Below are 15366 nucleotides of genomic sequence, written 5' to 3' on the forward strand. Positions count from 1 at the left end.
TCTGGCTCATACAGGTTTTCGTGATCAAGAGATATGCTTCGATGTGATTGGAGGGTACACGTTTCCGTTCTAGATGTCTGCGCAGACTATCCAATGCGTTATTCACTGGTACGCTGGGAAACAGAGCAGTTACATCAAATGACACCAAGATTCCTCCTCTTTTTGGCTCTATGTCTCTCAGTCTATCCACTAACTCTACAGAATTTTTCACATTCATGCCATGGGTTATGGGGTATTTTTTCATCTCATCCACCAGCCAGGCAGCTATCTTTTCCGTCGGTGTACCGATATTTGACGAGAGCGAAAACTTTGTAGCCGAAAGGAATAAAATACATGAAGCTGCTGAACTGAATGGATAAAATAAAACCTTCGTTGACAAAATCCGCCGGAAACACGAAAGGAGAAAACACAGACAGAACTGCACAACACTACAGCCAGAGAAAGAAGAAAAGCGTTGGATCAGCCTCCCATTTTATCCAAAATTGACAAATTCCATCCAACCCGTACTTCAAAAACATGGTTTCAACGCTGCATATAAAAGCAATAATAATTTGAAAGATCTGCTGGTTAATATTAAAGACAAAGTGCCCCCGGAAGAAAAATCAGGCATATACAAAATCCCCTGCGAAAACTGCCCCGCTGTTTACATTGGCTAAACTCGGCGAAGACTTAAAGCTAGACTGCGAGAACATAAAACTGCAGTAGATAACGATCGAGTCAATGACTCAAGTGTGGCAGCACACACTACATCTCATAAACATTCTGAAACTGGTCGACGAACTAGGTAAATTTATTCCTTTTTATGTTTTGTAAGAATAATAGGTGTTATGTCCTGTCTCGCGTCGCGGCCCATGTACCACTTTTGCTCTCAACGGCTCATGTAGTGTGCGTCACTGAGCTGTAAAATAGCTACCCACCAGGGTTCAAAACAACAAACAAATTAAGTTCAAATATTCTTTTTTATCAATTATTTTTATTTCAGTTTTATAATTGTTCATATAACAGTAAATATCAATAAGTGCCAAATATTTTTCTTACAATTTCCACCTTATTTTTTTTATTTCATAATTTCCGATCTTATCCTAAAATTACGCCCTAGCTGTTTTTTGTCGATTTTCTGTTTGCTGAAATTTTCTTACCGCATTCCGCAGCTCGGGTTTGACCGTCTCTTGTGCCGAATTATTTTACAATTTTGATAGATCTGCTACTATGTGTGTAAGAGAACGGAATTTAGCAGTACAAAAAGTTAACCCAACGAATCGGGGAAACAATATCTTAAGACTTAAGAGTTTTGCTCGCCCTATAAAAACAAACAAACGCGTACGTGTTACGAACACACAAATGTTTTGTTTTGATGTCTGCCTTAAATGGTACACTAATTAATTATCCTCGAGTCGGCCAAATAGAATTTAAGGACATGCTTCGATTTGGAATTTTAGATTCACTTCTTCTATTTAAATAATTGTGCCTAAATAACAGTTATTTTCCATTTGCCTAAATTGCATTTATATTCTTGTGTGTTTGTGTGTGTGTGTGTTTTTTCACTGTCCAAGTCGTCATTGGATTTGTTGTTTTTTTTTTCTTCATTAACTTTTATCATTTATTTCACTCGTTACATTTTTTTTCATTTGTTTTTCGTGTTTGTGTGTAGGTGTGTGTTTTGTCACTTCCAAAGTTTATCTTTTACATGCTTTTTATGATTAACTTACCGAAAAACGTTTTTATTTACAGACGATTATAGTTGCCAGCAGAAAATATACGCGTTGTTAAACAAATATTTCTCTTCTAGTTAGAGACGTATCAACTGAGAGGCTAAAGAAAACCGAAACTAGTACTTTGATGATAATAACGAACAGTAGGTTGATATCACATATCAAAAATTACACGTTACAAATATTTACTGTATTTGTTGCTTTCTCTCTGTGTCGAACGACTGTGGCGTGCGACAATTCGCCCCTTCGCCGTTTCGCTTAATATGAAGGTTCATTCGCTCTTCTGCTGTCTGTTCTTCCATTAATGGTTACACTGTATTATTAATCCTATTACTTTGTTTCTTTCATTGTGTAGTTTAAGATTTGCCTCTTATAAGTTTTTGTTTGTTTTTCGTTTAATGTATATGAAATTCAATAAATTACCCTGTTTTATTCTTTCCGTTTTTCTTTGTTTTACTAGATGAGCAGCTGGTTACTGTAGTAAGTTTTGTGGAAACATAAATTCAAACCTAAAAAAAACACGGTGTCGAACTGCTTTGACAATGGGTTCCCCAATTTTCGAAGCGTTTTGCGTGTTTGTGTGTTTCGTTAATGCAGTAGATTCTGATCAATTTTCGGATTGTCTATTGCTGAGTGTTTAGCTGAGGTTTCACTGGGAGGAGATTAGCGGTAAGTTCTGTCTACTAATGTCGAAGGACGGTTTGTGAAGAAACTGAAACTTAACGTCTGCGGTAGCGAATTGAATCGGTGATCTGCGGTAGAATTTCTCATTATTGTAACTACGTTATTTTGTACATGTGGTTTACAGAATTATTCAATTTAGCCTAGTTCGAAATTTTGCCATGTTCCAATTTGGAATATGGCGTGTTACACCTGTTTTTGTTTTATTTTTTTTTCTTTCCTCTTGCTCTTGTTTCCGTTGTAGGCGTTTGGGTTTTTTTCCTAGGTTTCGCTGCGAATCAAAACACCGTTCACTTCCTGCATTTGATTTGATTTTGTCATAATCAGAACAAAGTGTGACATTTATATCTCAAAGTCGTATACTAGGCGAAAAGATACTTTGAGAGATTTTTTATACACGAAAACCTAAATTTTGATCTGAACTTGTAACTAAATTTCTTCTCGTTCACTTTTATTTTAATAGCTTAACCTCTGCCAAAGTGCTTGCTTGTTTTTAATTGGATCTGCTGTCGAATCATAACCTCGAAACTTCTCTAGCAGGTTAACACTGTGAACGGTCAAAACTTTGCATAATTTTCTGAACGAATGTGATCTGAAACTGTAATCTATGCTGCGCGAGATGATTTCATCTAACGGATCTGTCTTTTTTAACATTGTTTCATTTGATGCAATAGTATTCTGTATATTGGTTTTATTTCACTGTAAATAATAGAAATATATGGTTTGGCTGTACTGGTAAGTTTTCTGTTTATCACGGTGATGCAGGGTTAGCATCTTTCTATTTATTTTATTGCATCTGGTGCAGTATTGTTGTGTGTGTAGTGGTATAAATGTCCCATCCAACCACACAGTTGTAAAACAGGCCGGCATTGCGGTGAACAGGACATGCTTGTAGAAAAAAAAAGAAGAAAATGCTTTCCATGTCTATTGTTTTGTATTGTTGTATATGTTAAATATGCAGTTTGATTTCGGTTCCTATGTATAAAAACTTCTGCTGCTGCTGCTTCCTTCAGCGCTTTCATTCAACTCATTTTTGTCGCTATCCTGCACCTACTCGTCGTGAGCTGGCTTGCATTGTTTAGTTATCTAGCCTATTTTGTGTTGTAGCTGCGTTTTTTCAAAAAACCTTGCTGTAAAAAGTATGTACGGTAGCTTGTTTGATGTTTGTTTGATTTATTCTCTGAAGGCTATGTAATGAAATACACCCAATTAAAACAGAAAAACAGAATAATAGTGTCACAGACTAACAGACGGAACACTGAAACGCGCTTCATAGCCCCGAAAAATGATTATTTAAAATTTTTAGCTGATGCGCGACAGTACCATCTATGGGGCTGTCTAGCAATCTCACGTACTTTTAGTGGTTCTCAAATTGATACATGCACGCACGCTAGCGCTGGTGTCGAAACACAGGACGCAGCGCAAACATAGCAGCAAATGATGCTAGTTTTACTTACGTTAACTATTTTTATCATCTGATCGATGGTTTTATTGCAAATCTGCTCAATGTTTTATGTCTGTTAATCTGTGTTAGTGTCATAACAAAAACTAGAATTTTGGACCACATCACTTTTGGCAACAAAATACAATACGTAATGCGCGATACTGATCCAACCCACGATATAGATACTCATAGCCGGATTTAGGGGTGGTACAGGGAGGGCCACGGCAGATGAGTCCTTGTCGATCTCATGGCACCGGTATGCATGCGTCCGGGAATTTCAAAATTTGCAGTACGTGGAGAAGAAGAAATCTCGCGTAATTTTTCAAAGGGACCTTAGTAACAATGACAGATTCTCTCTTCTCTCACTTTGTTCCGTTAATTACGTCACATTATATATATTTTCTAAGCTTTCTTCCCCTTAACCGAGAGATAGTAATACTGTCTTGCTTACTATGCATTAAATGTAATGAAATATGGAAAAAATAACATAATTATTGATCAAAGAGAAAGTAAACAAAGAGAGTCTCTCAATGTTAGATAGGTCGCTTTGAAAAATTACGCGAGAAATGATCCAATAAAATGTGGACTAAAGTCGAGGGGCAAGACATTATTGATAAATTGCGGAATATTTCCAATATTCAATATTACAAAGCATTTATCGTTGCATTTTTAGGTACCCCTCTATCTATATCATAACTTCTTGACATCACATTATCGTTGAAGGGATGTCCATGTGACAGATTAACGATAAATATCAAAATATATGAACTAATAACGCGTAATAATATCGAAATATTTTTCATTGAAATAAAGGTATAATACTTGTGTTCATCCGTCATAACTCATGACTAAAAGTACGTCAAGTTGAGTAGTTCCAAAACATCGTTCCCCTTAGGGGATGAACTGTCTCGACCTTTGACTTTGTCATTTACTTCTTATATAGACCATCTCACCGAATCTCTTTGACCTCACTTTTCTGACAGTTAGTGATTACTTTGTATATATGTTGGACTTTGTGCTTTTTTGTGAATGAGCAATCGTGTGTGTAGATGGAATCCTGCTCAATTTGTAATTGTTTTTATTGTACTGTAACCTCACGCTCAAAATTTAAAGGGCATTTTGGTCACAATTGAAATGATCTGCTATGATTAAGAACCAAACCGCACCGCCCGAAGGTAAACAAAGTTACCAGTAGCTGTCAAACTCAGATGCGTGACGTCACCGTGCCATGATCTATTGTCAAAGCAACCACAGAGAAAAGACATCCAAGCAGTGTTTATAAATGTTAATCAAGAATGCAAGCCTGGCACATTAAAAATGCCGATGGACTATCAATATAAAATCACATCAAAGTATATTTCAGTATGCTGTGAAGGTAACAAATTCTGCTTGATAAATAATAGGATCCTGGTACCAAAATTGGGCTTTAACCGATATTAACAAGTTGGTAATTTGAAAAGAATAAATACCAAAGATGAAACAATTATTCTACAAATCAACGATTTCCACAAAGGTTGCCAAAATGTGACGTGGTTTAATTCCCTTCATCTATTGCATTGTCATACTCTTATCTTCATCTGTCAGTTTCCCGGTTTGACTGATAATTTTCCCACTTCCAGCAGCGCCTAGTGTAGTTTGTATGAGGAACTATTGTTTTGTGTTGAATTCAATTTAAGCGATCTTCCTATCTTTTTTGCAGCAGCAGCTACAGCAGCGATTGAGTTCTGAACTATTCGGTTAAATTTAACACATACTTCTTCTGTAAAAAATAGTCTATTGCGTTGCATCTGTAGTTTCATTTCATGTTTCTCCCTCTCCCTCTTGCAGTGTATGCAGTTTAGTATCAATCGTAACTATTTATGTTTATTTAGGATAACAGTGCTTGTTTGAGGTACTAGAACAGATCGGCTGAGTGTGGAAATTAAAGAACCGAGAAGGCAATCCCCTAGATGTAGACTTCAAAAATGTCCTACTGTTTACTCGTTTCCTCAACCTCACGTTCTTATAAGAATATGGCCGCGTATAACAATTTTTTGTGTTTGGTTCATCAACTCAGGAGTTTATTTGTATGCTTGCAAATCGGTATATGTTCTGCTGACCTGATTCCTTCGGGTTCGGTTCGGTCAGATTTTGTAGTAACCTATGTAATGCGAGTTAAAATTAGTTCCATTCAGTTTTGCTTTTTACTGCGATTTTGTTTATTTGCTTTCGTTCATTTAGTCAGCCGCTGCTGAGACCTAGCAGAGCAAGCTTCTTGCGTCAAATTATACAACCTGACAGCATGGTTTCGCTGATTAATGAAGCTCATAAATTACCATTTAATTTGTATGACTCTCTCAAAGTTGAAAGAAAAAACTGTTTCTTGGTTGGCTTTTAACTTACGCTTGGCTATTTGGATGTACTAATCTTAATCGATAATAAAGACACGAAACAAACGAAAGAAAAATAAGGATTTTCTCAAAATAAAAAAATTAGTGGTTCAGTCTTTTATTGATTCTGGCTGTTGGTAGAAAACTGGAACAAAGGGCATAAAGGAAACAGAAAAACAAAACTATAATCCATGTATAAATTGCTTTATTTAGTTGATTAATACTGTATCATTTGTTGGTTTCCGTCGCTTCTTCTTGGAAGTACGCTGGTATGTGTAAAAAGCAAAGATAAAAATATACAGAAAAGAAATAAAATATCGACTTATAGTGTGTGTGGATGTGTTTCTGTGTGCCAGTCGAAACAATACTAAATACCCATCCAGTTGGATGTTGCGGTCCAAATAAAATCTAGTTTCAACAAAAATAGAAATTATGCTACTCGAAAAAAAAATAAACTGCTCTTGCGATAACAGCACTTTGATTCACTTAGTTATGATTCATAAATAAATTAGCTATTGTAGTAGTTATTTCTGTGTTTTTTGCATTATATCCACTTAGATCTGTGTTTGTTGTATTCTGCTTAGTTCACTGTAAATGGATTTTAAAACTTATACTTTAACTTATATACTCAGGAAGCACGTTTGTTCATTTCACTTATTTAGTAGTTCTATTGTTTCATTCGCATTCCGTCTGAAGTACTGCACGGTGTTTGTTTTCGTAGGAGAAAATCAAAAATTTCTCTGCTCTGTGTTACTTTAGCTGTGTTTGTATCTTTTGCGTTCGTTTGGCTTTTGTAAGTTGATAGAATTAAACTTAAATTATATCCCATTAAGCACCATCTCGCAGAACTAGCTTGCATCGTTCCGAAAACTTATAGTAAACTAATTTCTGTGATCTTATCCATACTTGCCTATTGATCGCTTATAATTTCAGAAATAAATATTGCCCCAAAGTTGTTTGCGTGGTTGTATCTGTGTGTGTGCACTACTAGATAAAATCGTATTAAAACTAAAACTCTTCTCAATTCAGGCCGAAAAGATTATTGTTAAAATAAAATATTGCATTTGTTCTACTATAACATTGCATTAAATAATGATTTAACTAATATACTCAAAATTACAAACAAAAATAGTTAGGAATTGCTCAAATAAAAACTAACACTATCACGTTCGATTAGTAGTTCCTCTGTCGAATCGGTGTCGGCTTCGTTAAAACAAAGCTTTTATGCAGCCGCCGAACGGTGCTCGATTTATTGCCGGTGGCGGCGGCGACGGCTCACTCTAGCCGATACTCCAACCAACTGCTGATGGTAAACAGTTTGGTAATTTCTCGCCGCCCGATGCGTGTCCGTTGATATCACACAGCCTAATATTAAGTATAGTTTGTCGCGTTTACACTGTTCGCACTCATTCCCCTACTCTGCCGCCGTTTTTCTAACTTTCTCAACCAACCCACTTGGGATACCGTGGCAGTGCCTTGAGGCGGTCAAGAAAGTATAAATATTAGTCCTGACCGTTCTGTTGGTAGATTTCTCTCCTACTGTCAGCCGGATGACTGCCTGGTCCGCCATCGCCAGGTGTCCCCGCAGATAACGAGGATCGATTCAGCGCCAGAGGCTGCGGGAAGTCATCGTCCAGAGATTGCTTTGACCTATCACTTTTGCAGTCCTCATCGATGCCCATCTGGTGCAGCTGATGGTGCGGTCCATGTCGATCCGGTGGTATCAGATTCAGCATACTCAGTGGCAAGCCTGGAAACCCACCGGGAAAATCCGGATAGAAACCGGGGGGAAACGGATTGAATAGAGGGTTCGGACTTCCGAGTAGTTCCGGTTCCGACGATGCCGAACGGGGTCCACCTCGCTGATCCATCGATCCACTACCGGATCGGCCTTCATTCGGACCTCCTCCATTGCCCGGATGATGTGGCAAATCTTTCTCGGAACCATCCTTCTTGTCTTTGTTGTTGTTATTGTTCATTCCCATCTGCAGTAGCTCGATCGGTGGTCCACTGATGCAGTCTTTCCGTAGCTGTTCCAGCTTTAGACTTTTGCCGTACTTTCCCCGAACGTACATCAGCAGCGAATTGTACGGGATACCGAAGATTCGTGACGCTTGGCTAGTGGTCATCTTTTTATTCCACACATGCTGGAGAGCCTCCGTCAGTTCAGCGTTCGTCCACGACCGTGGCGGACCCCCTCGGGGAGCCGAGTGTTGCCCTTTGGGTCGGTTCACTGAAATTATTCCAAACAGAGAAAAATTGATGTGATTAGATTTGATGCGGAGGGTAACATTACAGATCGAAGTAGAGAAACGTCACGACCGATAATCAGTTGAAAAGTGAACTGCAATAATAACTAGCGCGTACCGCCACCTGATTATGATTTGAGAGGCGGTGAAGATTATCAGATTCAGCAATTATCGTATCAAGGCTAATAACTACCGCAGGCTAATTTAACGGGTAAACCCTGAGGAATCACAGCACATGGATCTGTTATCCTGCTGAATTGTAAACTTGTGTTTCAGCTTTTCCGTTCATCAAATTTCCGATCCTACTACTGCCTTCCGAAAATGATTAATATGATCAACTAATTCGATGCTTGTTCACCCTAATTGGACAATTTGACTGTTCTCCTCTGACGGTGCTGCCTTAAACGGCAGGAGCCAACCGCGGCCGGCTCCTGCCGCTCCCACATCGCTTTTCTTCTCAAACGAAACGGAACAAGGAAGATAAAAGGCATTCCAGCCAACGTATTCGACTGTTCCAACGATCCCACTTCAGCCCTGCCTCCCCGTTGCAGGCCACATTCGTTTCCCGGAGAAAAGCACCACGAGTAGCGAACCGATGGGGAGAGTGAGAAGATAAAAAATCACTTCGGTTCCACCCCCAAACAATTGAAAAGTTTCTTCGAGTCACGACTTTTGGACTCGATTTTTTGCCTCCTTTACTACGATCACAACGACTACTACTAACTGTTCCCTACTGGTGCAGATGGACTTCAAAAGGTAAAACGCGACGATGACTGCATCACTGTTCAGTGAAGATGAATCGAAAAACAAGGCAACAGCCAAAGCCAAGCGGAACATGAAAAATCTCTTATGCCGTAGAGTAGGATGAACAGGCAGCTTACTACCTTGCGAGGGAGGGCGCAATCGGGACGCGAGCAGGACGCGCATATGTACACGCAGCATGCAGGAGCTTTGCTCGCCTCAGAAGTTGATGTTTGTTCTCGAATATGAGGGATAATTTGTCGCGCTGCATGCTACCGCCAGGGCACCCAAGGGGCATTAATCTTTGGCATGTTTGGCCCCGGTCGGGGAGCACTAGGGTTGCGGAGTAATTCTAGGCGTGGGCTCGTGCCCGCTAAATGGTACGCAGTTTACACTTTCCACTGGTTTTATGACGAATATGCCAGCTGATTTGGGAGTATGATGAGCAATCTTAGTTTTAAATGAATATGGATAACCATTGATAAACAAACTTCATCGATCTAACATACATGATAGAAGCGAATTTACAACAAGAGGTCTATTTGACAGAGAATAGATAAACATACAATTTTAATAATTGGAAACTAGCCACTCGGTCAATAATAAGTCGATGTTTCATTCAGTTTATATCAGCATTTGAAATAACTTATGGTTCAATACACCAGTTAGTGACTAAGCTAGAAAGAAAGTTTATTCTGTTGACATTACTATCCTGTATATGGAAAACATGCAACATAGCCCCTTTTACAGAAGAAGAGGCGAGTCACTGACGAAGCGAGCAAAGCTTTGTATTAGTAAACGCTAGTGACAGCTGAGTGACAAACGAGCTACTCGTCTAAAAACCAGCCGAATCGCCATCTGCAATACCACAATTTGCCAGACGAGTAACTCGCCGCTCGCCTCGTCTTCTGTGCTAGGGGTCATAGTATCAAAAATTACTAGGACAGGATACGTGACTCTTGCAGAATGAAGCAGACACGAATGTCACTGCGCGTGAGCGAAAGTCGAACTAATTTGAACACTGTTAATTTGATGATGATGACAAAGTCATGATTTGGATCCTTATACGGTGCTGCCATCTAATTTCCAATATCCTTGCACGGTGCTGCCATCTATCATTTTCATCTGACGAATCGATTTTGTCAAAAATCACAGTTTTACCACAGACTAATAGACACAACACTTCGAACAACTTTTCAAAAAAATCGTCGTTCGGATGATTCCAGTACTTTACTAGTACTAGCACCATCTGCTGCCGTGTTCGCGCTGCGTCATGTGTTTCGACATCGGCGCTAGCGTGACTGCATGTGTCAAATTGGGAACTACAAAATATGTATGAGATTGAATGACAGCGCCCCAGACGGCGTTGTCGCGCGAGGACTGTTATTCGATTGAGAATTCGAAATGATCGTTTTTTCTGGCAATGGAGCTAGGTTCCAGTGTTACGTCTGTTAGTCTGTGGTTTTACTGACAAAAACAAAAAAGTTCTGAACGTTTGAGTATGACATTTTTACTATGAACTTATTTCTGAGTGTTTTTTATAGTTACACATAACAATGTCGAAAATTTATGACTAAGAGCATGATACCAATCTAACGCACTGTTTTTGTACTATAATCGAACATTTTTATACTGGTCCTGTTGAAATTGAATATGCGTTACTAACCGGCGAACCCTGTTATTAGAAGATTATAAAAATAACACGAACACACAAGGTAACCAATTAACACAGTACGTGTTTATATCGAGTAAATCCAGATTTAGGGAACCGGAAGCTGAGAGATTGTGCAGAGACAGGTTTCACTATTAGCCTTGCGCCTGAGACAGTCCTCGCTACTTTTTGAGATATTTAATATTTTGTAACAATTTAAGAATTTTCGCACAGGACAAAAAACTTACAGTGTATATATTTTTTCTAGGACCGCAGTTTTACTACCTACAACTTTGCTGAAGACACCATTTCAATCAAACTTGACGTTTTTCTGATATAGAAGTTTTTACCTATCAGTCACCGTTTTGAATAGGCCCTTTTGAAGCAGCAGTCGCGAGTCTACATGAAGAACTGATATCATAAAATGACCTCTTTATAAAAAAAAAAAACAATTTTGAAAAGTTTCAGCGAAATCGGAAATGACATGCCAAAAAATTGGTTTACCTTTTTCCATAAAATGCCCCAATATACCTATGTTCCCTATGGAATGTTTTTCCTGTTAAATTTTATCATTTGAAATATTTGCAGTGTTAGGTACCATTTCGTTAATTCGCCTAATCAGTATTTTTCGGTTAGCGTTTTAACGACCCCGTAAATTTTGAGCTACAGTATGCGGCAGAAAAAAATGTTCAAGCGTTAATATTTGGTTAGCTTGTGTATCTAACGACTGGTTTTGTTGGACAGCGTATTCGTTTACATTTGAGTGTCCTCGTTTACATTTAAGACAGCGTATTCGTTCACATATAAGTGCGCATTTCCAGAGCTAGAGTGAAACGCCGCTTTTTACCGAAAAATGTTCAAGCCAATCTTCAAGTCACAGAAGATTCGATAAAACAAACTCGAGATAATCGAAATCACAGTCTAACAGACATAACACTTTGAACAAATTTTCAATAAAATCATCGTTCGGATGATACCAGTACTTTACGTTAGTAACACGAGCACCATCTGCTGCCGTGTTCGCGCTTCGTCTTGTATTTCGACATCAGCGCTAGCGTACGTGCATGTGTCAAATTGGGAACTACGAAATGTGTATGAGATTGCTTCCAGTAAGTATCGCTAGTATGTTGAAAATGCCTATACAAACCATTAGAGACGCTATAAAACGATATAATGAGCTGGGAAATGTAGAGGACCGTTCAGGAAGAGGCAGAAAAAGAACCGCTAGGAACCCCGGGAACCGGATAATTACACAGTGCAACAATTTTTCTGTCTTGGCTTATATGTATGATTTTTTGATGAAGTTTGGATGCGAAAACAAATTTCACCGAGTTTGAACATATTTCAACTTAAGGGGCAATAATGGCGCCATTTTGAATTTTTGAGAAATCCTAAATTTTCGATGTTTTTCCGGCGCCATTTTGTTTTGAGACCAAACATCAAAATTCTAAGAGCTTGTTCACATATCAGCATCTTCTTACCCTTCTTTTAAAAAAACAGATCTTAAATCGGACCAAAACTGAGCTCAAAACGGTGATTCTACGAAACCGGTTTTGGCATAGTTTTTGTATATTTCACAAAGCAAAATAATATCGAGTATGTCTGAGCATTAATGATAATGCGTTAATATCTAAAAGTGGTGGTCAAATTATATCTTATTTTGAGTAAAAAAGTCTCAGAAATCGAATGGTAGGTGTCTGATCCAGGTAAAATGTCAACAATTTCCCAATTCGCCTACAATATTAAAATAAATACAATTCATTCTTTGACAACAAAACGATTGGGCGAACAGTTCTCAAGAAAAAAGTTAAATTTGCTATAAACTGTTCGCCCAATCGTTTTGTTGTCAAAGAATGAATTGTATATTTTTGATCAAGCATTCCAATGAACGTATGGTTTTTGCTGGAGAACCATGGACAAATTAAGAAAAACGTGTATTTTCCCAAATAATTATAATTTTTCGAGCATAAATTTAAAGTAACTCAAAACCGATGCCTTTAGAATGTTCACTACCAAGAGCTTTTTGGTTCAAAATGACTCTCTGCATCTTCTAAAATCATCAGAATACAAATATTTTGAAAAATGTTTGAATTAGAATTTTCATAAAAAAATTGATCTACCATAAAAAATTATTTTTCATTTCTCCATCCTGAACTTTTTTTAAAAAGTTGCGTATTAACGTCAAGTTTCTTCGAAAAAAAAATCAACTGTTTTTTTTAGATTGAAATTTAATTTTTATTTTTAATTTTTTTTTGGTCAAAAAAATTTTTTTTGTACAGTGTATATATTTTTTATGATGCATTTTTGATTCGCTACAACTCATTCTCAGACAGTTTTTCTATACAACCAACGGTTTCTGGGCTACAATGCTTCGAATAAAACCTATGCCAAAAGGCATACGCCCTTTTAGAATGTCACTCATGGGTGTAAAAAATCTCTCCATTTGTGAAAAATGCTCAGTTTGCTAAGCCAAATACGTGTGCAAAGTTTCATTCAAATCAAAAATGGTCGATTAAATTTTCGCGTATTTCCAGACGATTTGAAATGATTTTGCTCAATAGTCTCTCTGTTCCAGATGACGTTAACCTCCATAGCCGGCACCGGTTACGACAATGAACAACAGCAGAAGCTATGTGCAGCTATGCGGTTTCACATGCTGTCGTTCCCAAAAAAAAAGAATGAAATTTGCACTAAGATATCTTAATTTAGGCAGTGGCTACGAAGAGGCTATTATAGATGAAGGCAAGTAGTGCATCTATAGTATAACAGTTCAAATAACAATTTTCTGCATTTACCGATAGCGTAGATAATTTCACAACTGATTGCTGTAAATAGTAAGACTTGAGCGAAAAAATTTGTGATTCAGGCTCACTAGCTCAAAAATTCTTCAGATAAACTTGAAGGCTTAGCTGAAGTCAAAAAAGGTTAATTGTGTTTGTCAATGGCATTTATTGACAACTGAATAATTTTTTTCATCATGGCAAATTTTTTACTTAGTTCTGAATGATTTACAGTAATAATTAAATTCAAAATGAGGAGATTTATTCGAAATTATATATGCAAATTTTAATCGCTATACTACTAGCCACACACGCTATGTAGCAAGCCACACATGCTATAAACATGCGCAGACACGCTATACTCATGCACACGCTATATAGCTAGCCACGCACACTATATAGCAAGCCACGCATGCCAGCCACACACGCTATATAGCACGCTGTATAGAAAGCCACGCACGCTATATAGCAAGCCACGCACGCTATGTAGCAAGACACACACGCTATATAGCAAGCCACGCACGCTAGCCACACACCTTATGTAGCGAGCTACGAACGCTATATAGGGTAACCGCTCCTATATTCATCTCATGACGCCTTTTTGATCAATTTATCATCAAATTTTACCATATTTTCAACGTAAAACTTTCAGCCACTTGAGAAAATCGAGAAGCAAAAAGATTTACTTTCAAAAATTTTGTAAAAATTTGACGGTAAATTGGACAAATGAGAGAAATAAGATGAATATAGGTGCACCAAGCTGTTGAGATGAATAATGGAGCGATTACCCTAGCTAGCGACACACACTTTAGATATTCACACACGTTATGTGCACACACCCTATATACATACACGCTGGATGATGGGGGCTTCTCAAACCACATGGCGGAGCGAGTCTTTTTCAGTTTCGGGTTGTATTCACCCAACGACATCTGAATTGGATTAGCGCTGGTGGGGTCCAACTCAAATCGAAGGGAAGCCGAACTAAAAGAGGTAGGAACTGCAGCTAACCATTACCACCACCGCTGTTGCCCGCTGCTGATCCACAGGAGGAAAAACAGTCTCTTATATATCCCAAAGAGTGCATTCCCGGCTAACTAGATACTCCAAAAGGCAGCAAGCGACCAATCAAATGTCGACATTTGCGTTTCGACAATGTTCAACAATTTTCAATAGTACAATAGTTCGAAGAATCAGATTACAATTTTCTGCATTTGAGCAGGTGCTTGAATAATTTTCCAATCAATTGCTGCAAAAAATCACAGAAATCGGTTGCAAACTGACTAAGTTTAAAAAGTTCGAAATTGGACAATTTTCGTGACGCTCTCGATGTTTTCGGTTTTGAAATTGGATCCCTGTATTGAAGTTGGGGCCCTGTATATGTTCCCGTAAGATGTATTCTACGTCAAAAATCGAGACAAATATACGTACGAATGTGTTAGTGTCATTTGTTGAGGAGAACGTGAATAAATCGCTGTTTTGTTTTCAATGCTACGTTTGTTGTTGCTGGCAGTGATACCAAATGTGCAGATTTGTCTGCAAAACGCAAATTTTTAGAGTACGTGTGCAGATATTTATTGATTTGCAGATATTTGCAATTTTTCCACGGTTTCTGCAGACTTTTGTCAGAGTCTCCTTGCGCAGATTTTCTTAAAATGTGTACAGATTTTTATATATTTTTGCCTGCGCAAACGAAATTTTTTCGGATCAAGGATGGATTTTTTCAGATTTCGAGCACA

At 38.1% G+C, this 15366-nt stretch overlaps 1 protein-coding gene across 1 annotated transcript in view; it reads right to left on the bottom strand.

Moving 5' to 3' along the window:
* Nucleotides 1-968: 968 nt before the first annotated feature.
* LOC129721780 (protein jim lovell) overlaps nucleotides 969-15366 on the bottom strand; it is a 102637-nt gene continuing 88239 nt past the window's right edge. Inside the window, exon 4 of the mRNA XM_055674720.1 lies at nucleotides 969-8439. Within this exon, the coding sequence (XP_055530695.1) occupies nucleotides 7709-8439 (731 nt within the window). The 3' untranslated portion in view covers nucleotides 969-7708. The remainder of the gene's footprint in view (nucleotides 8440-15366) is intronic.

The sequence above is a fragment of the Wyeomyia smithii genome, chromosome 2, assembly GCF_029784165.1.
Source record: "Wyeomyia smithii strain HCP4-BCI-WySm-NY-G18 chromosome 2, ASM2978416v1, whole genome shotgun sequence".
Classification (NCBI taxonomy): Eukaryota; Metazoa; Arthropoda; class Insecta; order Diptera; family Culicidae; genus Wyeomyia; species Wyeomyia smithii.